General features: G+C 37.5%; 2 protein-coding genes across 11 annotated transcripts; both read right to left on the bottom strand.

Annotated features, from left to right (window-relative positions):
• Window positions 1-3,258: 3,258 nt before the first annotated feature.
• Window positions 3,259-4,583, bottom strand: LOC111336310 (adenosine receptor A3-like). The gene has a single exon (XM_022942380.2). It carries the CDS (start codon window positions 4,546-4,548, stop codon window positions 3,469-3,471), a length of 1,080 nt encoding a protein of 359 aa, XP_022798115.2. The 5' UTR covers window positions 4,549-4,583; the 3' UTR covers window positions 3,259-3,468.
• A 10,300-nt stretch (window positions 4,584-14,883) lies between these two features.
• Window positions 14,884-24,722, bottom strand: LOC111336296 (uncharacterized). 10 transcript variants are annotated; one of them, XM_088743586.1, is made up of 11 exons: window positions 24,169-24,705; window positions 23,608-23,708; window positions 23,339-23,385; window positions 20,533-20,691; window positions 20,210-20,390; window positions 19,346-19,411; window positions 19,200-19,247; window positions 18,840-18,887; window positions 18,662-18,727; window positions 18,473-18,547; window positions 14,884-17,477 (listed from the first exon to the last, which is right to left on the bottom strand). In XM_088743586.1, exons 2-11 carry the CDS (start codon window positions 23,636-23,638, stop codon window positions 17,227-17,229), a joined length of 972 nt encoding a protein of 323 aa, XP_088599712.1. In that variant the 5' UTR covers window positions 23,639-23,708; window positions 24,169-24,705; the 3' UTR covers window positions 14,884-17,226. The 10 variants fall into 10 exon arrangements, with proteins under 10 accessions (XP_088599712.1, XP_088599711.1, XP_088599715.1 ...); XM_088743585.1 differs by having other exon boundaries at window positions 24,254-24,705; XM_088743589.1 differs by lacking the exon at window positions 24,169-24,705 and adding an exon at window positions 21,026-21,128 and having other exon boundaries at window positions 23,603-23,708.
• Window positions 24,723-24,879: the final 157 nt, after the last annotated feature.

Genomic DNA, 24,879 nt, shown 5'->3' with positions numbered 1-24,879 from the left:
TCATTTAACATCTATAGATAAAAATCTTCATACGCTTCTGGATCCTACAATCCTTATGAGTGAAACTGTGAAGAAGTTTTATCAGTGCTATCCGATTTAGTACCCAATCACTTCACTCAAAGCGACATCATCCATTTCGAGTCTCCCCATGCCACAGCCAATTTACGATTTGATCACGCAGAAGCTAAGCAAATTTTCCCGGAGAGTGCATTCATAACCTAAATCGCGACTATACATGATGAAGTTATGAAAGTCACACTTTTAATAGCTTGTTAACAGTTTTTTTCTTTTTTTGGCAAAGGACACCAAGTTAATCCAAACGCCAGTTAAGTTGACGCTTCAAAGTAAATTTTTGACCTAAGCTAATCGTTATATTAGTGACTAAAGCCTAAAATTTAGCCACCTTTAACTCTGCCGGAGATGTTGAACCGGACTGGCAAGCTCGTTCCCAGGGTTTTTCCCTTTTTGAATATTTTAGCGCCAAGAAAATAAGCATAAATTATCAGATTTCGTAAGCCAATCAAAAACGAGAACTCATCAGCCTATGCCGGGGCCTTTTCCCGCCCGCCAAAATATTCAAAAAGGGAAAAGCCCTGGGAACGAGGTTGCCGGACTGGAACATTTCCATTACATCCTCCCCCCCCCCCCTCCCCACTTTGATTAGAAGACGGGTAACAGTTCTATAGCTCAGTTCTTCGAATAAAAACTCACTCATTGTAAATTTTCAGAAAAGCTTAACTTTCTTTTTCGTTTTGTGGCCAGTGACAAAGTTCAATTTCTCATCGCAGTCTTAACCCTAAAAATTTAATTCACATATCCTACCCATCCGTATCAGAAGTCCCAATTCAAGTCCCAGTCCTTTTCGTTACCTTTCCTGCTCCGCAGTTAGAGGTGTGATTTCCCGGCCGATCAAGAAGAACAGTAGCCTCCCCTTCGTGCATGATCTGCATGATGGAACTCAACTTTGGTGTCACCTTGGGGATCCTCTTTTGTAGGACTCTGCGTATAAAAAAAAAATTAAAAGAGAATCATAAAATGTTAGGTTTCTCACAATTTTGGTGTGATGTACAAAAATGAAAATAATTTTATCATAAGCAAAGACCAGCGCAAAAATGAATTTGAAATTCTGATAAGGACGCGGACCTTAGAAATGAATTTAGGTCATCTTTCAAAATTTCAGACTATTTACAACAGACAAAGTAAATATCATTGTAATTTACGGTGATATTTCATTCTTGAAAACTTGTCTGATGAAGGGTAGTTTGGAAAATCTGGAATGCCGGAATTCGGAACCGGAACCGAAATACTCGGAATACCCGGAATTCCCGGAATGACCGCAAAGTAACAAATTTAAAAAAAAAATAAAAGTAAATAAATAAATAAATAAATAAGAACATTAATGATTAAAAATTAATGGTAAATTCAGAACTTAATTAATAATTTAATACGAAAATTGTTTTTGAGGGTTCCGAAAAAAAAACACCTACCGGCACCGTTCATGGAGATGCACGTATTAGAATTTAAAAAAGTCTGCGTCAGGCCAGTAGCCCATACAGCCTAAGCGACGAAATATCTCTACTTTCCCTTCCCCCTGGATGGGATGCTAGTCCATCACATGGTTACTCGCCGTTTTAAATTCGCCTCCACCCATTTACACACTTATAGGATGTCTAGCCAGGGCGCCATGACCATAAGGTCCGCACGCTTTTCCAGCCGGAACCATTGCAGAAGATTAAACAAATGCAATATTTCCAATAAGTGTAAAAATCTCAGAACTATTACAAATTAATACTCTACCTTAAATAATTATTAACCACATGTTGGGAGCTATCAAAGCAGCTACCATTAGGACCAGCCGTCTACAGTTAAAATTGAGAGATCGTCAGTTATACTCGACACCTTTTCGCGTCTATGATAAATACCTTGAATATATACCTTTAAATATATATCTTGTACTGATGGATTCTTCTAAACAAGGTTTATATTGAAACGTATATATCCAAGCGCAAGGGCCGTACTGGGAGAATATCAACCCGAGGTCTTTACAGTACGGACAGAGCGCAACGAGGTCCGTACAAAAAAGACCGAGGGCCGATATTCTTCCAGTACGATCGCGAGCAAACTTGGTTAATAAGCGATTTATTATACGACTGAAGTTCAAAGGGACACAAGTGCGGTATCATTTGGGACCATTCGGGACAGTTCCCGGTCCAATACTGTGAGAATATTGACCAGCAATAAAGCATTTTGATTGGTTGATTTTAGTTATTGGTTCTCTGACTGCGCGAGTCGTGTAATAAAACAGAGTTATTGCATTGATCTACAATCTTAAAGTGTTCTATCCGACTGATCTCGCTTTTGGTCCCGGGTGTTGTGCGTAAAAATACCAAAAAGATCATTTACGCTGACAAACAAACAGTGGCCAGACAGGAATCTAAGTCATTGTTCATTTCTAGTACGCGCATAATATGTTGTTCTGGTGTTGTTCGACAAGCAAGACAACTACAACAAAAGATACTATACTGTGCATTCTTCTAAGTCTTCTTTTGAACCAAAACGATTCACAATTTCCAACCCATACAAGAAAACTTGCCACGTAGTGACAATCATTTTTACTTTTAGCGGATAGAAGACGTCACAAAGGCTCATTAAATAAATTTAACTAAGTAATATGTTAACTAAGTAATATGTTAACTAAGTAATATGTTAGATGATTTCATTTGTCCAAGCTGTACCAAACCGGTAAGAAAACCTGAGGTCTGAAAAAGGTAAATCGAATTCCCCGTAATTTGATTCGAACGCGTCATAAGGAAATATGATGTAGGATGTCGTGATGATGATAATGGATCAGGAACAGATTTTGAAAACCTATTTCAAGAAAAGTGAAGTTTTTAAGGACGGCTCTAGAATCGTGCTTGTGATCGTCTTTAACCTCTGTAAAGTTGTCACACAATATAAAGGGAAAGAATTGAATCCGATATCCTAATAAGGACGCGAACCTTAAAAGTGAATTAAGGTAATGTACGTTTTGTCAGAATGCCGCTCACAGTGATACTTGCTTCGAGTGGTGTAAACGTGCCTGAACGCTCTAGCGTCAAAAAAGCAACGTGGAATAAACGTTTACATGGAAAGGGAAAACGCTGTCATCGTTCGTTTCTCAGTAGTACATGAGCACATAGGAATTATAAGTCAAGTTAAATTTTCTCAGTAATGCGTGTTTTTGAAAGGTCGGACAAGTCACAACAATATTTGACCGACTTTTCTAGATAGCCTGATATGTTATCAATACCAGTTGTTTGGTTTTTATTTTCCGAGTTGCCACACCACTTACAGCGGTATATGATTAACATTTTGTTTTATTTCTAGACATCAGATGTTGTGATTTAGTATATGATAAACCAGGGGAGTGCATTGAATGATGATTTTTGTTCTTAGCAGGCAATGAAGAAAATTAACTACATTTATTCATTACGTGTCTTGGTCAGGTGAACTAGAGGTCCTGGTAGAACTGGACAGGGATCGCGCTGACCGAAAGTTATTTTTAGTGAATAGCTTTGTTATCTCGAGCTTGATGTCGCTCTTTAAAAACGCGTAAACAAACGGATTCACCGCGGAGTTGAAAACAAGCAGGAGAGTGACTCCCTGCGCAGCCTCATATGAAACACGACTAGAAAACATAACCCACAAAATCATACCATTTGCAGCTAAGTGGCAAAGCAAGAATAGTATGACGATGGCAATCACAAAGTGCGCTTTGTTCTGCTTCTGATGTTTGCGAAAACTTGTTTCTTCACAAGATGTTTGGGTACACTGTACTTGTATTTTGATAGAGGATTCCTGCCGAGATTGCATACGTGCGACATTGAGTATACGAGCGACTGCATACATGAGCAACGCACATGAGATTAGATCAAACGCCGAAACACCTGTCAAGCGAAGAATTATTAGCGCGGTGCTGGACTTCGTAACGTATAAACCCACTAAAAGAGTCAGAGAAATCCCCAAGGGGATAAACCAAGCAGACAAGATAACAGTCTTTGTACGTCTTTCAGTCACAGAAGTGTTGTAGCTGAAGGGGTGAACAATAGCGGAGTAACGATCCCAAGTCAGTGCGCATAGATTCGTTACCGAAGAGTGAATAAAGAGCCAGAAAAATGCTGTGTATAATTTGAAGTTGCACCCCAAGCTGGTGCAGAAATACGCCAGTGGATAAGCGAAAACCCCGATCACAAAATCGGCCACTGCCAGGGAAACGACCAACCAATTGGCTGAGGAATGAAGTTGGGGTTTCTTGGCGACGAGAAAGATCACAAAGCCATTTCCCACGGCTGTGGAAACTGAAAAGAGCCAACCGAAGAAACTTAGCCACCTTTCCATTTCGCCTGCGGCTATTTTGGTGAGAGCGCTCTCTCCTGTTATCAAAATCAGTTTTAAGACAACATTAGTCGAGATGACCGAACTTGAACGTTTTAAAAGTTTGTGTGATATTTGAAGACTCCGTCCTTCTTGACAGCTCTTCGCATTAACTGTTTCTAAACATAATTGCATTTTTTTTTCTTTTTAGTTTTCTTTTTTCATTGGATAACAAAGTCCTCATACGGAATTATGAATAACAAAAGTAAACTGTTCCCGGCTCGATTATTAATAAATGTAACCCTGGAAACCAGGTTTGATGTCACGTACACGAAGGTTAGAGGTTTTCAAATTTTAAACCCATTAACATCTTTGCATTGTCATGCAAAATATTATCTCTCTGGCAGCATTGCAAGAGTTTTAGTTTTCTATCAACCCAAAGCTGAAAAGGTGACACTCAATCAAATCAATGAGTTCTTATCAAAAGTTGTTCTAAGTTACCGCATTGTTCTAGGTTAGAGCATAATCGTAAACAAAATTATTCCTTGCGTCACGAATCGAATTACAAAAAAAGAAGTTTTAGAATGAGCATTTTCTATGTCAAGAACTCAGCGAAAACGACAGTACTAATGAAAAAAATTTGCCTAATCTGTATTAACCTAAAAGAACGTTTAATTTCCGTTTCTTTCGGAAATGGGTTTCTTGTATGCCTTTAATAATTTTCTAGTGAGGCCTTAAGGCGTCATACTGCCCCGCCGGTCTTCTTAAAATTAAAACCCGGCAGATGTCGAGAACGATACAAAAAAAAAAAAAACATACACTCTGATAACTAAAGTAAATGAGGGAAATAAATAATAAAATAGATATACCGATTCTTTAATATCGAATGTTCTAAAAAAAGGCCCATACTACGAAATTCAATGAAATCCTCAAAACGAAAAATAATATTAAAAAATGAAAAATATTAATCAAAAAACAGGAAAAACCACGCAAACCAACGCTTGAAGAAGCATCATTAGCAAGTAATTTAAGATATTTTAGCGAGCAAGGTGTTAATCCAGCGCGGAGAGAACGTAATTTTAAATTAAGAAACCCATGGAAATCAAAGTAGATCACGTCGCCGTTCTAAATTTATATTTTCCGCATCCTTTCCTTCTGGACCGAACACTTTCCTTTTTTTCGAGCTTGATTACTTTTTCCCTGGACAAAATTTATTCCGGTTTAATTTTGAGAAGATCGCTCCAAAGCAAGGAGGATATATCCATAGTCAAGCCATACATCTAAAGGGTTTAAGTGGTACTGAAACGAAGAGGGTTGTCTTCAACGAAAACAATTTCCTCATTTGAAATTTCCTGTTTTGGTTTTTGAACAAAGTTGGTGGAATATCCGATAAAAGATGTCAAAAGTTTGTTTTGAAAAAAATATATATTCTTAGCAACCGCTTGCGTCAATTCGATTGTCATAAAACAATGTCAAGTCAGGATGTTTTCAAGTGACTATATCATGTACCAGCTGCAATTATATTTTCTTGCGCCAATTCTCGCCATGTAATGCAGAGAAATAATAACAAAGAGTCTCAAGTTTTTTGTGGCTACTGCCTCTTAGTGGAGGCGAAGCCACAAATGTTGTCGAGATGAGCGCTTTAGTGAGTGAGTGAATGAGGGAGTGAATAATAGCCAGAATTCGGCTTATACTATTTTGCGAAACGAAACGAAACGAAACGAAATTGTACTATTTTGCGAAACGAAACGAAACGAAACGAAATTTTGCGAAATGGTGTTTTTTCGCCTTTATTTAGCAAATATGTCCTCTTCGTCCGAAACAAAATGTTTTCACTAATAAAATGATCAATGTTTCTAAGAGCCTGCTCACCTCTCATTTTATTAACCATAGTAGAACTCGTTTCGCAAAGTAGTAATTTTGACAGAATTACTATTTTTCGAAATGGCGTTTTTTCGCTTTTATTTAGCAAATATGTCCTCCTCGTCCGAAACAAAATGTGTCCACTAATAAAATGATCAATATTTCTAAGAGCCTGGTCACCTCTCATTTTATTGACCATAACAGAACTCGTTTCGCAAAGTAGTAATTTTGACAGAATTACTATTTTGCGAAATGGCGTTTTCTCGCTTTTATTTAGCACATATGTCCTCCTCGTCCGAAACAAAATGTGTCCACTAATAAAATGATCAATATTTCTAAGAGCCTGGTCACCTCTCATTTTATTGACCATAACAGAACTCGTTTCGCAAAGTAGTAATTTTGACAGTATTACTATTTTGCGAAATGGCACTTTTTCGCTTTTATTTAGCAAATATGTCCGCCTCGTCCGAAACAAAATGTGTCCACTAATAAAATGATCAATATTTCTAAGAGCCTGGTCACCTCTCATTTTATTGACCAAAATAGAACTCGTTTCGCAAAGTAGTAATTTTGACAGAATTACTATTTTGCGAAATGGCGTTTTTTCGCTTTTATTTAGCAAATATGTCCTCCTCGTCCGAAACAAAATGTGTCCACTAATAAAATGATCAATATTTCTAAGAGACTGGTCACCTCTCATTTTATTGACCAAAATAAAACTCGTTTCGCAAAGTAGTAATTTTGACAGTATTACTATTTTGCGAAATGGCGTTTTTTCGCCTTTATTTAGCAAATATGCCCTCTTCGTCCGAAGCAAAATATGGCCACTAATAAAATGATCAATCTTTTTAAGAGCCTGATCACCTCTCAATTTTTTGACCATAATAGAACTCGTTTCGCAAAGTAGTAATTTTGACAGAATTACTATTTTGCGAAATGGCGTTTTTTTCGCCTTTATTTAGCAAATATGTCCTCTTTGCCCGAAACAAAATGAAAGACAACTACTTGTTTTTGTTCTCGATTGCTCTTTATTGGCTCGGAGTTTACTGTTTATTGTTGTTATAATTCTGTTTTCTATTCTGCTCTGTATTCCTTGTATTTTGTTTTGTTCTATTTATGGTTGCCGCAACTCGATTTTATAGCTGACCAACAAGCTACATGCGTGACTGGCAATTCCAGCCGAACTCAATTAACGCTCGATGTTTGGTCAAACTGCTAGGAAAATACGTTATGAGGTGACCAGAGGTGACCAGACTCTTAGAAATGTTGATCATTTTATTAGTGGAAACATTTTGTTTCGGACGAACAAGACTTATACTATTTTTCGAAACGAAACGAAACGAAACGAAATTTTGCAAAATTGCCTTTCTTCGCCTTTAATTTATTTAGCAAATATGCCCTCTTCGTCCGAAACAAAATGTTTCCACTAATAAAATGATCAATATTTCTAAGAGTCTGGTCACCTCTGGTCACCTCATAACGTATTTTCCTAGCAGTTTGACCAAACATCGAGCGTTAATTGAGTTCGGCTGGAATTGCTAGTCACGCACGTGGCTTGTTGGTCAGCTATAAAATCGAGTTGCGGCAACCATAAATAGAACAAAACAAAATACAAGGAATGCAGAGCAAAATAGTAAACATAATTACAACAATAAAGAGTAAACTCAGAGCCAATAAAGAGCAATCGAGAACAAAAACAAGTAGTTGTCTTTCATTTTGTTTTGGGCAAAGAGGACATATTTGCTAAATAAAGGTGAAAAAAACGCCATTTCGCAAAATAGTAATTCTGTCAAAATTACTACTTTGCGAAACGAGTTTCTATTATGGTCAATAAATTGAGAGGTGACCAGGCTCTTAGAAATATTGATCATTTTATTAGTGGACACATTTTGTTTCGGACGATGAGGATATATTTGCTAAATAAAAGCGAAAAAACGCCATTTCGCAAAATGGTAATTCTGTCAAAACTACTACTTTGCCAAACGATTTCTATTTTGGTCAATAAAATGAGAGGTGACCAGGCTCTTAGAAATATTGATCATTTTATTGATGGAAACATTTTGTTTCGGACGAGGAGGACATATTTGCTAAATAAAGGCGAAAAAACGCCATTTCGCAAAATAGTAATTCTGTCAAAATTACTACTTTGCGAAACGAGTTCTGTTATGGTCAATAAAATGAGAGGTGAGCAGGCTCTTAGAAATATTGATCATTTTATTGGTGGAAGCATTTTGTTTCGGACGAAGAGGACATATTTGCTGAATAAAGGTGAAAAAACGCCATTTCGCAAAATAGTAATTCTGTCAAAATTACTACTTTGCGAAACGAATTCTACTATGGTCAATAAAATGAGAGGTGACCAGGCTCTTAGAAATATTTATCATTTTATTAGTGGAAACATTTTGTTTCGGACGAAGAGGACATATTTGTTAAATAAAGGCGAAAAAACGCCATTTCGCAAAATTTCGTTTCGTTTCGTTTCGTTTCGCAAAATAGTACAATTTCGTTTCGTTTCGTTTCGTTTCGCAAAATAGTATAAGCCCCAGAATCCCGATCTTGACCCAATGTTTCCCCATGTATCACGGTGCTACTTATTGTTTTTTCGGAATGTCTTAGTAGGTCGACATTCGCACTCGATAAACAGTTTACAGTCACGAGCACATTTGGTTTTCAGTTCCTCAGTGACACTACGGAAGACAGCAAAAAGCGATAGACATCTCACAATCGTTCAGGATTCCGCGAGATTTAAAACTGCATGCATGACAAAAGTTTCCTTGCAGAACTGAAATATCTTAGCAAGTGGGATCGGTGCATTCTCCATGAAGAGAGAGCATTTTACCGCTGAAATAAGCAAATTATGTAGATTCGATGATATATTCTTTCCAGATCTTGCCGTGGCACCTCAAAAGTAGAGTAGACATCTATATTTGTACAGGTAGCTCCTTCAGTGTAGTAAACACTGGTATCAACGGGGGTCCTGTTACCCACCCATCCCACCCCAGGGGAGGACATCCATCATACAGTAATCTTGTGCGTGGGAAATTAACGTCTCCTGAAGACCATAAACATCCCAAAACAATTTTACAGTGGCATCCACCGACGCATAATTAAATCAAAACTTTCGGCTTGCAGAAATATTGTGTTGTGAGGTAAATTGGAAGTTGCTATTTTAAGACTTTTTCAGTTTAGCTTTTGTTTTGTTAAGCCTTGCCTTTTGCGCTTACGTGTTGTTTTGGTAGATTTATAGTTTTGGTCTTTTATTTTAGTATGTACTTGAACTAGGCTCAGTTCGCGGATTTCCTAATTACCGTGTTAGACATGCATTTTAATCGCCTCTTATGGTTGAGAGTAATTGGATTCATAGGTGGTCGTGTTTGGGTTGGTAAAGCTGACCTTGGGTTTTACCCACACTGAAGTTCCTGTTTGCGTGCGCGATTCTTGTGCGCGGCTCAACCGTTGGCGTTTAATTGGTTCCTTGGTGGTCGCCAAGTACTTCGGAGCGAGCCACCCAATTTCCCCCCTTTTGCAAATAGAATGGATACACTATGGAAACTCCCACGGTCAGCTAACTTAAACATGTCTGCGATTTTTGTATATATTTAATACGTGGGCATCCTCGCTAAAAAGAGAAGAGAAGAATAAAAGAGAGAAGAGTCCAGAGTCTTGTTACCTCCGGTTAATTCGGCCGAGCGAGTTGTAAAACCCCCAACAATTGCAATAAATGTGATCTGCACATGGAAGCTTTGAAAAGAGGGCATTTTGCTGTTTGAATCTGCGACTGATGCCGAAAAGGGCCGCTAAATTTGCGAAGCGAGAAAGCCTTGAGTCAACAGAATAATGGAACGGACGAACGGTGGAACGGAGGAATGGTGGAATATCTTATGATGTGGAACGACGGAATATCCTAAAACTCAGAATGCCTTTTTGTATGAAACCAAAGTCTCAAAAAAAAAGAAGGGATTCGCAATGAAATAAGAAAATTATTTACAATTAACACGCAATGTCCAAGGAAATATGGGTAACCTGTAGGTTCGGTTTCGAATGAGTGGCCAGCCCCTCCTCCACCCGTTCAGCAATCGAGAGTACCATTCTTTCGTTCACTTTTTAAATCAGCTAATAGATCACCGAGGGCTGACGCACAATCAAAGGCGTTTAGTGGAATTCCTACGCCTAGCGAATGTTCTCTAGTTTCTTCTTTTACCCGTAGCCAAAGTACTGACTCCGAAGAATATCTTATTTATGAGAGCGACGAGACCAGAGAAAATCTTTCCGATCGTGAAAATGTAAGCGAAGATTCTCTCGAAGCTCGTAACGACTCGGTTGTTGATAGTCGACATAATTCTTTAGACTCAAATCAATTGTCTCTCGCACCAACCTATGCAGAAATGGAAGACCAAGTTAATCAGTTATGCCAAGCAGTCGAACGAATGCAAGCTTCGGTTAATTCACAAAATAGAAGCGGCGGTGTGAAATCGTCAGTTACGTTTCCAATTTTTAGAGGCGACGAATCCGAAGACGTTCATGAATTTGTTAGGAATTATAAGAGGGCCGGTAAACTAAATGGTTGGGCAACGATAGTTTAGCATTAGGGCTTCCTCTTTATTTAAAGGCCTACGCTAGCACTTGGTTTAAAACTTTGCCAAGGGCCGACGAGATGTCTTTCGAAGAATTGTCTGAGAAATTAGTCACACATTTTGCCTCCGGTGCTAGTGAGTGGCGCGTAAGACAGGCGCTAGGACAACGACAACAACTAGAGAAAGAATCGGTTGCAGATTATGCCTATAGCCTTCGAACACATTGTGCGAGAATTAATTTGCCCAATTCTGAGTGGACATACTACTTTGTCTAGGGACTCATTCCCGAGATTCGCTAGTACGTTGTTTTGCAACAACCTGAAAATTTGGAATCGGCAGAAAACTTCGCTAAGCTAAAATAGTCAGTATTACAAGGGTCGACTAAACGCGCAGACTTTAACCCAAAGGAAATATCAGCGCAAATTTTGGAAGAACTCTCAAAAGCAATCAACCCTAAGGATAAGTCAATTAGTGCTGTGGGTCCAGCTTCAGATCAAAACCCTCACTTGAGCAAGTCTGAGATGAAGCAAATTATTAGAGACGAATTTCGTGAATTTATGGGAAGCAATATCAACACTAGACCCAGTGGTTATAATCAGCGCTCAAACCAGAATTTTCAGCAAAGGAGTTCCCAGTCTCGTTTTGGCGACGCTGTTTGCTATAATTGTGGTCGAAAAGGACATACTTATTATTTTTGTCGCTCAAAACCTGATCCTAGGAATTTTCGTCGTGGAGGTGGTAGACAAGATTTTTATCAAAACGGGAGTCAAAACACTTCTGACTGGCAGTGTAAGCAGCAGGGAAACTGAAAAGTGCCCCTGTCTTGTTAGAAAATGAACCCGTCATGGGGGCGTCAAATACTATACAAAAACCTTTAATGAAACTTGTAAACCGAATTTTATCGGGAGGATCGTGCAATGCTGATAAACTTGCTTTCAGTAAAGCCAAACCTGCCGATATTTCAGTAGATGAGAGAATTAATTTAGCGCAACATGTTATTGTCAACGATAATTGTCAAACCTCGCCAAAACATTCATCTAGTCACCCTCCGCAGAGTGGTAGACAAAAACAAGGCGCTTGTTTGGAGAGTGGTATCGTCATTATTTTGTCCATTATTTTAGCTATCGTTGTTAAGGTACTTGAATTGTTTGAAGTAGTCATAACAAGTACTGTGGAAGTACTTAAACGACCTCCCGTGTCTAGCAAAGGACACGCTACGTTAGTTTCAGGCGCTAGTACGCCGAATTTTTCTGCTTTGTCTGTTCAGGATAAAACTCCTGAGTGTTTATGTAAGGTTTCAAAAGAAGAGCCTCCAAGTTTTAAAAGTGCTGTTGTCGAAGAAAACAGCCTAGTTTTTGAACAAGCAGATATTTTTAATGATGATGTGTTAAGTAGAGACGATATTGTTATTTCGGAGGTCATTTCGAACAACGCTAAGCAAAATAAGATGCCCGGTAGCGACAAAACTTTATGTAGTGACTACTCGCCTTTGGCTAGCAGCGATTTAGAGAATAGTGAACAGGGGTCAACAAGTTTATCCGTTTCGAGGACTTTAAGTAACTTTAGCAGCAGAGCTGAAGCGGATTCTTTTGTGCAGCCCGTTAGTAATTATGTAGAGGACAAAGTTAATGACATTTCTATTTCTTTTGCGCCTGGAAGTGCTCTTCTACCTGTTAGCATAAAGGGTCATAATTTTCAATATTTGATAGATACCGGAGCTGCTGTCACAGCAGTAAGCGCTAATGTGTGGCGAAAACACTTAGGTCACGCTTACCCAGAACTTGGTGTGCCTGATTCAGAAAGTGTGACTACAGTCAATGGTTCTCGTTTGACTACTATAGAAAAGACTTTGATGGAATTTGTTATTGATTCTCGTATATTTACTTTCGAAGCATGTGTGATAGAGGACCTGTCTTTTGATGTTATACTAGGTAGAGATTTTCTTCAACGATTTCGTTTCAAAGTTGATTCTGAAGATGGATTAGTTAGTTTTCCCTCTGAGCCCAGTCCTTTTCCTTTTGAGGGTGTGCGCGTAGATGACGACAATGATCTAACTGATGAAGCCTTCATTTCTTCGGTCCATGCCTCTCATACCTTTGTGATTCCACGGCAGTCAGAAATTTTGATTTCTGGGGAACTTGAAGACTCGTCAAATAAGTATGGTATCTGTGGCATGATTGTTCCAAAGCCTGATTCATCTCACCGTTATTCGATTTTTGGAGTGTCGGAGCTTGTTGGTGTTGCAGAGCATGGTACAATCCCTATTGGGTTGGTTAATTCTTCTTTTAAACCAGTTAAAATTTACCGAAGGACTCGTCTAGCTAATTTTGAGGAGGTAGATCGCAACATAGCTACTTTCAAGTTGAACGAGAGCGAAAAGCTACGCGAAAGTCACTGTTCTCTTAATAGTGACGACGAACCAAAAGAATGTGATTATTCTCAATTGCCTGACTTGCCTGATAGTATTCTGTCAGCTGATGACAAAATTAGATTTCGTGATTTGTTTAGTAAATACCGTGATGTGTTCGCTTTTTCTTATGCCGAGTTAGGTAAAACATCGCTGGTACAGCACGTGATCGATACGAGTGACGCTACACCAATTAAACAAATGCCATATCGCACTTCCCCTGAAGGTACACAAGAGGTCGATAGACAAGTAAATGATATGCTAGAACGTGGAATTGTTCAAAAGTCAGTTAGTGCTTGGTCTTCGCCTGTTGTTCTAGTCAAGAAAAAGGATGGTTCTATGAGATTTTGAGTGGACTATCGTAAATTGAACAAAGTTACCAAAAAAGATAGCTTTCCTTTGTCTCTGATTGCCGATACTTTGGATTCATTAAGTGGAACAAATGTTTTCAGCACAATTGACACGAAATCAGGTTATTGGCAAATAGAACTTCATCCTTCTGCCAGAGAAAAGACTGCTTTTGCTACGCACAATGGCCTGTATGAATTCTTGGTAGTGCCTTTCGGTCTTACAAATTCTGGACAGAGTTTCCAGAGACTTAAGGGCCATATTTTAAGAGGATTGGAATATCGGTTTGCACTTATATATATCGATGATATCATTATATTTTCAAAGTTGGTCGATGAACATTTGCTCCATTTAGAAGAAATTTTTATGAGACTTCGTGAAGCTAATATCAAACTAAATCCAAAGTGTAATTTCGTTAAACAAAGGGTAGAATATCTTGATCATATCGTAACTCCTAAAGGTATTAGTCCAAACCCAGAAAGGATTCGTGTTGTGCAGGAATTCCCTACTCCAACTAATCTCAAGGTACTCAGGAATTTCTTAGGTCTCGTTAATTATTACAGGCGTTTTGTCAACGGTTTTTCTCATATACCCAATGCTCTAAATGCATTGACTAAAAAGGGTGTTTCTTTCAATTGGACAGAAGAGTGTGCCGTTGCTTTCGACAAGTTGAAACGTGTTTTAGTGTCCGCTCCTATTTTAGCTTATCCTCACTTTAAAAAAACCTTTTCTACTGTTTGTCGATGCTAGTTCTACCTCGAAATGTTCTGGTTGTTGCTTGGTCTCGTTGAAAAAGACAAAATCTCAGTTAAAGATCCGGCCTTTGCTCTCACGTCCACTTTTGGCAGTTTTTTTGTGATTGCACACGTGATTTACACTGTCAGGGTAGCTTTAAACATGCTGATCGCAATGATGAACAACTCTTTCAACAGGATTATGGTGAGCATTTCTTTTTCTTTTACAATGGCTCCAAACACATTGGCCACAAGTAGAATCCAAAGATATAATCCGCAAACATTAGCAATAGATACATGTACCTGGATGGACCAAAAACAGGATTCCTATATTGGAGGTATACATTATCAATTCTTCCACAGCCTATCAAGATCACGACATCTTTCCTCACTTTTCTTAGTGGGTTTTCGTTCCTAAAAAAAAAGGGCATATCCAACTGGTATTCCACCACTGAGAGCTTCTTAAGAAAAAACACAAACAACGGACACACAAGAACAAAGAACAACAAGTTTACGGCATATGATTTTGGGTTATCAAACTCAAGAACCCCCGACTGCGTGAGGGTAAAGTGTCTTAAAAACGTGACCCAAGTAAGATTCGCCATTGCTTTAAAATCAATTTTTATTCCTTCTCAGGAAACCGCGGATGTGGAGTGGAAGCACGCAACATTCACGATGGCACTTCAAATATAAAAGATCCAGGAAAAATTATCTAGTAGAATTTTCTGTAAGCCATAAATCGCACTGTCTTTAAATATACTTAATTCTACCAGATAATCTCTTTCCATACTGTGTGAAAAGTTAAAGTATTTAGGGTCAATGAATCAGTTTTTCAGATGATTTACAAAAACTTAAATTTAGTGGGCGTTTTTGTGGACCTTGTGTGTTGCCATGGTAACTGATATGATGTCATAAGTACCCTCAAAGTATAGCTCAGCAACAGAGTTGCAAGGAGACATATAGTTTGCCCACACCATTAAACATCCTTTTTGTAATCTTCCATTGTTTCTCAAACACTACTACAACGAAAAACCCTTTCGAGGCTCCTTAACTTATTTACGCAACGCAATTTGTTTCCGTCGGTGAATACGTTACCTGTAGTACTAATCGCGGTCCAACTGTGGTTAAAATAAATGACGATTGATTAACGAAGTTCTTCTACAAAGGTTTGATTGAAATCTAAAGGTTATATCTAAAAGATGGCTTTATTTGTGAGTTTTGCACTCCTCCATGAAGTCGCGCGAAGGATATGGGATGGGTATATTTAGCAATTACACCTCATGGGCTATTGACCCGTGACCCTTGAGGGCGCAGGGTCTAATTGTTTTAGTATCACCCAACTAGTCTAACAGAAAAGGTAATAATAAAGTTAGCAAATGCAAGTTGAATAAATATTTATTTGGGGAAAAAAACGAAAGAAAAACCGGCGAATTTCGCTACTCGATTACTATTGCTAAAAGTCCCCTAGTAACGTAACTAATCAAAATGCAGGATTTGCATTAGTCAACGAGTTGGGTGATACTAATGCTGGGACCCGTCGTCCGATTTCGTACCACATTATGTTGTTTTTGTTCATGATGTGCACACGCAAAAAGAGTCGTTTGCGTTATACTGTGAGATAGCCGCCGTCTGATATTTTACCTCTTCATGAGCTTCGTCGAATTGGCGTGCACAAAAACTAACTGGTCTGATACCGATGTTACGATGTTAATTTATCGTACTCCAAATAAACTTAAAATTACAGACTAAGAGATGGTGGGCCAAAAGCACCGCGGCGCCGTACTAAGGAAACGGCCATGGGTAAAAACGTAAGTTATAACAAGTATAAGAGAAATAAAAAAGAATCGAAAAGGCAAAACTCTAGAAAAACTTACAAATCAAATTATGTTCCAAGAAAACTTCTAACATTACTTTAAAAAAAAATAGCTCTATCATCAGCTACTCCAACGTGGTTTGAAAGACTATCCTACTGGTAAATAATTCGAATGAAAAAACAACATTTCAATCTAATGGATGTACGACACGTACAGAAGTTGTGGGCACGATATTTACAACTGTTCTAGCACACCAAGTTTTCCTGTGTTTGCAAAACAAAAGCTTAGCAGAAAATTCTTTATTGTTGTGTCAATTAATTAATTTTAAAGAATGAGCAATAAGTGCACCCCTATCTTCTGATTCTGCTTCTTGAAGAGGCTAAAAGTTGAGAAAGTTAATGTGAACATGAGCAAAAGATGAGCGTTAATAGATTACTTGAATATGGGAACGTTCGACCAGAGAAAGAAACAACAATCCCTTATTCTGTTATATAAATGTTTGCACAACGACGGTCCCAAATATACCAGAGATTTTTTTAGTTTTGGGGAAACTATGTACAATCTGAGAGGAACCGACATTAATTTGTGCGCACCTAAATTTAATTTAAATTTCATGAAAAAATCTTTCACTTATATGTGTGCGCAGCTGTGGAATGGATTACCTACAAGTGTAAAACTGGCCAATAATATCAACCTTTTTAAGAAGCTATTGAGAACATTGAAACTTTAGCTGCTTCTCCATTTTAAACTTGTATCTAAGTGACTCTCAATTTCATCGTACAAGCTTAAATTTTAATCTTAATTTTAAATTATTTAAGATATTGCTTCACCATTTTATACCTGTATTTAAGTGACTTTGAATTTTACTGTACAAACTTAAATTTTCATATTAATTATTAGTTATTTCAATTTCTAATCAATTAGGTTTTGACAATATGTATTAGGTTTCTTAGATTCTTGATCTTAGAGGCACGTACGTATTTTGAACGAGCTCTATGAGCTCCTTGGCGCTACGTGGGTAAATAAAGTATTGATTGATTGATTGATTGACTTTCATATTCTCTTCCAAACGTTCTCAGACTAAGGCCAACAGCTGCCATGTTGTATTTTTTGATTTAAGAGAAGATTATTAATTATCTCACTAGTTTTACAAGTTTTAAACTGGCTATAGAAAGGGCAAAAAACTGTCCAGATGACAAGAAGAAATTCTCATCAGGATCTCCTAGCACAAGTAGAGCAGGAATATCAGACGAATTCACCCATCTTAAACGGACCACCTTATACCCGGATAGTATGCACTTGCCAAGAAGAAACTGACGGTCACACTCCATGTAACCTACGGCAACCGCTTGACCTTCCACACTGTAGAGAACTACATCAATTCCTGTAAAGACATGATAAGAAATGATGGGAATGTGTAAAATTTTCCTATTACCATGCTGTGACAGAAGATAAGGAAGCAGAGTCGTTGGAGAATAGGCTTGAAGTCAACAAAGTATAAGCATGAAGCGTGAAGTCAAAAAACTGCTCCTCTGCAGGGATGGAGAGAAACAAAGTACTGTCATGACCCACCGTCTTTTTTTAAGAATATTAACTCATGCTCAAGCTTCTCTAATTGCCACAATAGTTTGTACTTCCCCCCATTTCTCACATAGAGTAACCCCTTAATGCTAGAATTTATAAAATTATTCAAACCAATTATTTGTAGACGTATAATTATCTATTTGCTAATGAGATTAGCTACTTACTTAACCCTTTACCCCCAAGGCAAACGGAAGATTTTCCTAAATCAGCAATTAGAGACACTCTGCCTGTGTACAATATACCATTTAAAAGCCAATGATCAGCTTATTTAAGAACTGACATCAGCAGCTATGAAGAAGGTAGACATTTTGAGAGAAATTACTTTAAAATGCAAAAATAAACGACTTAAAAAATGTCAAAATTCTACTATTAATAACAGGTATACCCCTAAACTATAGCTTATTTAGCAGCTCTTATTGCATAGCTTCATATGAAACAAGTCTTGCATTCCATTTGCATCCCAAAAAAAAAAAAAAACAACTTGTGGGGGTGGTCAACCATGTCTTTGATAGGAGGAGGTCACAATTTAATGACTTCAATGAAGAGATCTTCACAAGAAAGAACAATGAGAAATACAAAAAAAATATATTATTGGACCACGTGATAACAAAGCAAACATGGTAGTAAAGCATCTTGAGATGGAGTGCAGTTGACAGGCAATTGAGCATCAGGATGGCTGGCTATCAGGTAGGTACATCAGAGAAGAATGCATGGATTGAGTGGACAATAGTGAGGAAAACAGATCTGAAATATTATTAGATGGTATGATAACAAAGTAAAGATTTTATTAAGCACCTTGAGATGAAGGACAGTTGGTGGGTTGGAGAGTTGGTGGAGAGTCAGGATGGCTTGCTATGGCAGGTGCCAGAACTAAATATGAAAGAAATCAGACCATCAGAATATATGAGAAAACAATACAAAAAATATTGATACCAAAAAATTTTATTTGATGGTATAACAACAATGTAAACATGGCTTAAGTACCTTGAGAAGATGGATAGTTGTTGGTTTGTGGGGAGTCAGCAGGACTTGCTGTAGCAGATGCAGGGACTAAACAACAAAAATATGAGAAAATAATACATGATGAAACATTAAAGATGAGTATGATACAGAAACATATTATTTGATTGTGTAATAATAAAGTAAACATGGTTTCAAGCACCTTGAGAAGATGGATAGTTGGTGGATTGTGGAGAGTCAGCATGAGTTCCTATGGTGGATGCAGGGAAAAATAACAAAAATATGAGAAAACAATTTACATGGGGTAACATTAATGAGAAGTAGGATACAAAAAAACATTATTTGATGGTATAATAACAAAGTAAACATGGTTTTAAGTACCTTGAGAGGATGGGCAGTTGGGGGGGGTTGTGGGGAGTCAGCAATGCTTGCTGTAGTGGGTGCCAGAACTAAATACAATTTAAGAAATCAGAGAATACACAAGGAAGCAGTAATGAGGAGTATGCTACAAAAAATATTATTTGATGGTATAATAACAACTAAACATCATGGTTTTAAGTACCTTGAGAAGATGGACAGTTGCTGGGTTGTTGATGTTCAAGATCACTTGCTGGTAGGTGCAGAACAGACAATGGTTATGAAAAAATCATAAAAACCAAAAATATACTAGTAAATTGTGTGATAACAAAGTAATCATGGCATAAGCACCTTCAGCGGAAGGGCAGTCGGAAGGTGGCTGAGGATCCTGAGGACTGGCTTTGGTAGGAGGAGGACCTAAATATTAAAGATATCAGGAAACAATACATGAAACAAACAAAATGAGGACTAGAAATAATATTAGTTTACTGCGTCATAGCAAACAAACAAACAGCCAGCATTTTTGCACTGCTTTCTGGCTATGGGGCTCTCAAATGAGCAATCAGGACACCTCTGGCTTTGGTAGGAGGAGGACCTAAATATTAAAGATATCAGGAAACAATACATGAAACAAACAAAATGAGGACTAGAAATAATATTAGTTTACTGCGTCATAGCAAAGTTAAGGTGGCTCAAAAAAGTAATAATTCAGTGAGAAGCCTGGGCTCTAGCATGCAATTTAGCGCTAAGCATCATGGTCACCTGAGGAGTCCTGAGAAAGTCCCCAAGAGTTCAAGTTTGCAAAGCTCACAACAAACATGGTGAAACGAAGTCTATGTTTCCACCTAGTTCAATGAGGTGTTTGGCATATCACTTGTTTTTATCTTCGAAAAACAGCCATTCTTCAGGCAATTCCAAATGAAAAAAAAAATCCTTTCAAACTGCTGTGCTGGAATGTAAATAAAAATTGCGATTGATGTCAGTTGATGTTGTGATCGATTTTGCCGGCTATCAATCTAAAAAACAGCATGAAAAAAGTACTCTTCAAGTTTTCCTAATTGTTCCTTTTACTAGCCTAATAAGGCCAGTCTAGCCTTCAGGTATTTGTAGTACTCTTCTTCTACCACTCATGCTGCTGACAACAACAAAAAGCTGCAACACTGATTTAAGTTTAACAAGATTCACAGAGGACAATAAAAATCATTAAGTTCTCACCATATTGTACACTAAATGCCTCAAACATGTCTTTAACTGTCGGGGCAAAGTCTGAATTGCTCCTTAAAAATTCTTCTCCAAGTCCAGGGGTGCCATAGTAGTAAAATGATTTCCCGGTTCCATGTTTGGCCCGGTAAAATACTGCAACATCAAAGCCTGACTTGACATGCAATATATCAGCCTGAAAAATATTGTGGGTTCACAGTCAATTAATAAGAAACAGTACAAAATAAACACTTGTTTCTGTAAATGTAGTGCCATGTACTGCACTGTTCTTTTAGTAAAAACAAGACAAAATCTTACTAAGCTTAATGTAGTTTTACCCTCTTCTCCAGAAGCTCTCTCTGGATGGTTGGATTGACCTTTCCCATTTTATGAAGGCACTCCCAATCCTTTTCCTTCTTTTTAAATTCAAACAAACAGCCAGCATTTTTGCACTGCTTTCTGGCTATGGGGCTCTCAAATGAGCAATCAGGACACCTCTGTTGAAAGAATGAAGTTAATTGTCCAAATAATTTAATTATCATAAAATTCAGGTTTCTTGAGATAATAAATTAAAGCTACTCTTAATGTAATGTAAATAGTTGATGTACATGTAAGTATCTACTGTTCCAACTTGATGCTTAAAAGACTATAGATACAATTATCTTCTGCAATCAATTCTCTGGACACGAATATAAAACGAACTTAAAAAAAGAGAGAAGCAGATACAGTCGAACCTGAATATAACAACCCTCTATCAAGTGGCCGCCTTCTATCAAGGGGCCAGTTTTCAAAGTCCCAATTTTTGCTCGCACAAATGGTGTATTAAGTTACCTTAATTTGGCAGCCACCTCTATTAAGCAGCCATGACCACCCTGTGGCAGTCCTATGTTTGTCTTTCTTTGTTATTTCTATCTGTATTGATCATGAACAGCGACTGTGAATGTAACAAACATGAAACTGGACGTAACAACTATGAAATGACAGAATGAGATAATTATTTTATTGTGAACTGTAAGTCAAATAAATACAGTGAGAGCAGAGGAAAAAAAAAATTAAATTTTGCACAAATGTCCAATGCCACTACCCTAGCTGAAACCATATAAATTCATCTAAACACATCTGTTGACCAATCAGAGTGTGCAGAGTATTTCAACTACCCTTAAATTAACATAAGTTATGATAATGTGAGATTGAGTTAAAAGTCCTTTTAGGTAGGACTAGATTACAGAATACCCAGCCACTTAATATGTAACATCACCTGCTGCTCCCATTGTCCCGCAGTGGTAATAATTTACATAATCTACATACAAAATAATAACATGAATGGATGTGCATTACTCATTCTAAAAGCTTGATGGGTGACCAATCAGCTATTAAATAAATGTAATTGTTTTACCTCTGGAGTGTATATGACTATGGGAGCTGAGAAGTTTCACTAGTCTTTTTATTGTCCACTTAAATTTGAGAGTGCAGAACTGCAAGAGCACTAGCGGTTACACCCAGTCTTAACTTGGATAATGCGTCTATAGTCTTCTTTGTCTCATTCTTGTAATCTTTTGAACTATTATAGACCCAATGGGAATTGTGGAAAACCCTTCCTGAAGCCTTCTTAGGTGACTGCAAGGGCCCAGCATCCTGCAATTGGTTATCCCCTATTGGGCTTGATAACTTTAAAAATATAACTCTCTCAAATTATGTAAATTAATGGCTTATCCATTTTGAAATCACTGGTTATCCTTGCAATGAGATTGGCTCTCAGTGGTGCGATTTAATCACAAATTGCACTATCTTTTGCTTTTAATCACATCTTTTCCTCGGCCAATGAGAATGGGACAGTAAAACCAAACAACCAATCAGATTTTAAGGTTTTTTTAAACTAACCGATTACATTGCAGGTAAAAGTAAGATTTGGCTATTAAATAATGTGATTTCAAAATGGATCTAATATAGTGGCAATTGATCTTTGGATCATGAAATTTTGGTCTGAAATCATACTTGTGATTTCAAATTGAACTCGCACCTTTTGCTTGTTTGATTTTGAAATCACATGTATGATTTTAGATCTAATAATATACATGAAAAAATCTCAGTTCTGATTGGTTAAGATGAATGCAGTTTTCAGTTAATTCAGTGCAGTTTTTGGTTGGTTCAGTGCAAAGAAAGAAACAAACCAGACATTCTGATTGGTCAGAATGATTAGTCAATGTCAAAGTCAAGGTCAACGTCAAGGTCAATGACACTTGTAGAGCTTGAATAAATTCTTTTTGCACCTGATGCGCGTGCTTTTCTTCTGCATAGTTATGAGAAGCTACCTCGTATTTTTTTCATGTATATCATTAATAGATAATCACATGATTTTCTCTTGCAATTTGGAATAAATAAGCACTTGTAAATTTTTGCAAAGACCACAAATTGCACTCGCCCTATGGGCTCATGCAATGTTAGTCTTTGAAAAATTTCCTCGTACTTATTTATTCCAAATTGCACTCGGAATCATGTGATTATACCAATACAGTTCAGTTATTGAGCTAACAAACCCAAAATAATTTCATTGGTGAACAGTTTGATTAAAATAAGGGTGACAGGAAAAAAGAGACTCCATGACAATTTTTGGGAGCCCTTCAGGCTCCAGTTTTTAAAAGTTAGCAGCCCAAGCCAATTGTTTTCTTTGGAGCCCAGTTGGGAATGAAAGCTCCATTTAGCTGCCCATCCAGGTAACCAGAACAACATTTTAGTTGCCTAATATCTGGTAACTGAGGCGCCTCAGGCTACTGCATTAAGTAACATTTAGGCAGCAGCCTTTTTTTATTCTACTATTCAGTAAAAATGAATAGTGCTTAAATTACAACGTTCGACAAACAGGATTATCTCAAATATTTGACCTATAAAACCATTGAGAGTCAGGCAACACAATGGGCGATTCCGTAACGGACCGCTAAAAGAATTTGCTAAAAGAGGCAAAGTAAACAGTTATATATTTTTGGGATTTTTGCTAGCCATTTCCATGGCGAAAATCGCTATTGCGATCGGCGTGGATCGGCGTGTAAAAAGTAAGAAAAGTATGTCGCTACCTTTACAAGTAATTAAGTGTTTCTACCGTAGGCTTATATTTGTCAAACCTTAAGATATCGACGCAAGACAAACCTTTGCAAGTTTCCTCTTATTACCAACATTCTCATCACGGCTATCAGCTACATGAACAAGAGTGCATAAAACTAATTAAGGTATTCAAGCTTACATAAATATGAATAATTCATAGAGGATATATTGAAAAATTCACGTGCAATATGGGTATTTAAAAATTAAAGAATGGAGAATTTTTTAAAATTATTAAGCCACATAGGAAATTTTTATTACTTAAGATTATGAAATAATCAGAAATGAAGGCTGCTATCAGTAGTAAAGTACCTCACCCGCAGTAGGACTATCACCGGCTTCCGCCATTTTCGAAATCTCTTGACGACAATATAGGCACCAGTCTAACCCGAGCACACCACTTGGCGGGATTATCGACCTGGAGGACATGTTAAAATTAAAATACCTCATCATGTAAAAATCTGTGATTTAAAAAGAGCCTAGATTAAGTATGAATATTAAAAAAAGTCAGAAACTATGATATCAAAGAAAAGAGAAAATTAATAATAATAAAATAACCTAATATATGTAAGACTTAAGAATAACTCTGATAGCTTTGTTTTCACAGAATAAAAGGCTTAATGGGTGCTTCGAGAGGACTCCTGGGGTAAATTTATCCGTTGTGGTTAAATGTGCCATGTTCTCTAGCGATAAAGGGCACTTTCCGGAATTCCCCACCGCATTTCTTTCTCCAAAAATAGATTGAGTGCTGTCGCCTGCCTAACGCAATTGCCATTAAGCAGAGAATTTCTAGATTATCGGTATTTCTATCCCCTGTCGGAGCGACAAAGCCTTTTTTTAAATGAAAGGATTGACGAATTCGATATGCTCTGTTTGACCTTTTCCCAGTGGCGCAAGTTTCCTTCTTGGTCTCTCATCCAAATACAGCCGTCGACAGAAATCTAAAATCTTTACACTTGATACCTTCTTCTTAAGCGAGTATCACAGCTCCAGCTTGCGATGCGCGTTAACACATTTTTCCGGGAGAATGAAACGAAGCTAAAGTAGTTTGGTAACTTCAGAGTCAAGGACGTCAAGTAACATGTCGCATCATTTTCTGTTTCACGACGCCAACAACAACTCCAAGAACAACAACATTGAGGTTTATCACGCGACCCAAGAGCGGTAGTTTAGAAAATATGGAATGCTGGAATTCGGAACCGGAATTGGAATACATGGAATACCCGGAATTCTCAGAATTCCCGGAATAACCGAAAAATAACAAATTAAAAAAAAAATAAAAGTGAATAGATAAATAAATAGATAAATAAATAAATAAATAAATAAGAGCATTGATGATAAAAAATTAATGGTAAATTCACAACTTAATTGAATAATTTTATACGAAAATTTTCTCTGAGGGTTCCGAAAATAAAAACACTTACCGGCCCTGTTCATGGAGATGCACGTATTAGAATTTAAAAAAGTCCGCGTCAGGCCAGTAGCCCATACAGCCTAAGTGACAAAATATTTCTACTTTCCCTTCCCCCTGGATGGGATGCTAGTCCATCACATGGTTACTCCCCGTTTTAAATTCGCCTCCACCCATT

Source organism: Stylophora pistillata, chromosome 13 (assembly GCF_964205215.1).
Source record: "Stylophora pistillata chromosome 13, jaStyPist1.2, whole genome shotgun sequence".
NCBI lineage: Eukaryota > Metazoa > Cnidaria > Anthozoa > Scleractinia > Pocilloporidae > Stylophora > Stylophora pistillata.
This window is presented reverse-complemented; position numbering and strand designations above follow the sequence as displayed.

What these genes read in the sequence shown, in the direction of transcription:
- LOC111336310 (XM_022942380.2), bottom strand. Translation starts at nt 4,548, where the DNA reads ATGCAATTATGTTTAGAAACAGTTAATGCGAAGAGCTGTCAAGAAGGA.
- LOC111336296 (XM_088743586.1), bottom strand. Translation starts at nt 23,638, where the DNA reads ATGGCGGAAGCCGGTGATAGTCCTACTGCGG. An exon ending in CGACTGCCCTTCCGCTGAAG is followed by an intron (nt 19,248 to 19,345) that starts GTGCTTATGCCA and finishes TGCACCTACCAG; the next exon opens with CAAGTGATCTTGAACATCAA. An exon ending in CAACTGTCCATCTTCTCAAG is followed by an intron (nt 18,888 to 19,199) that starts GTACTTAAAACC and finishes CATCCACCATAG; the next exon opens with GAACTCATGCTGACTCTCCA.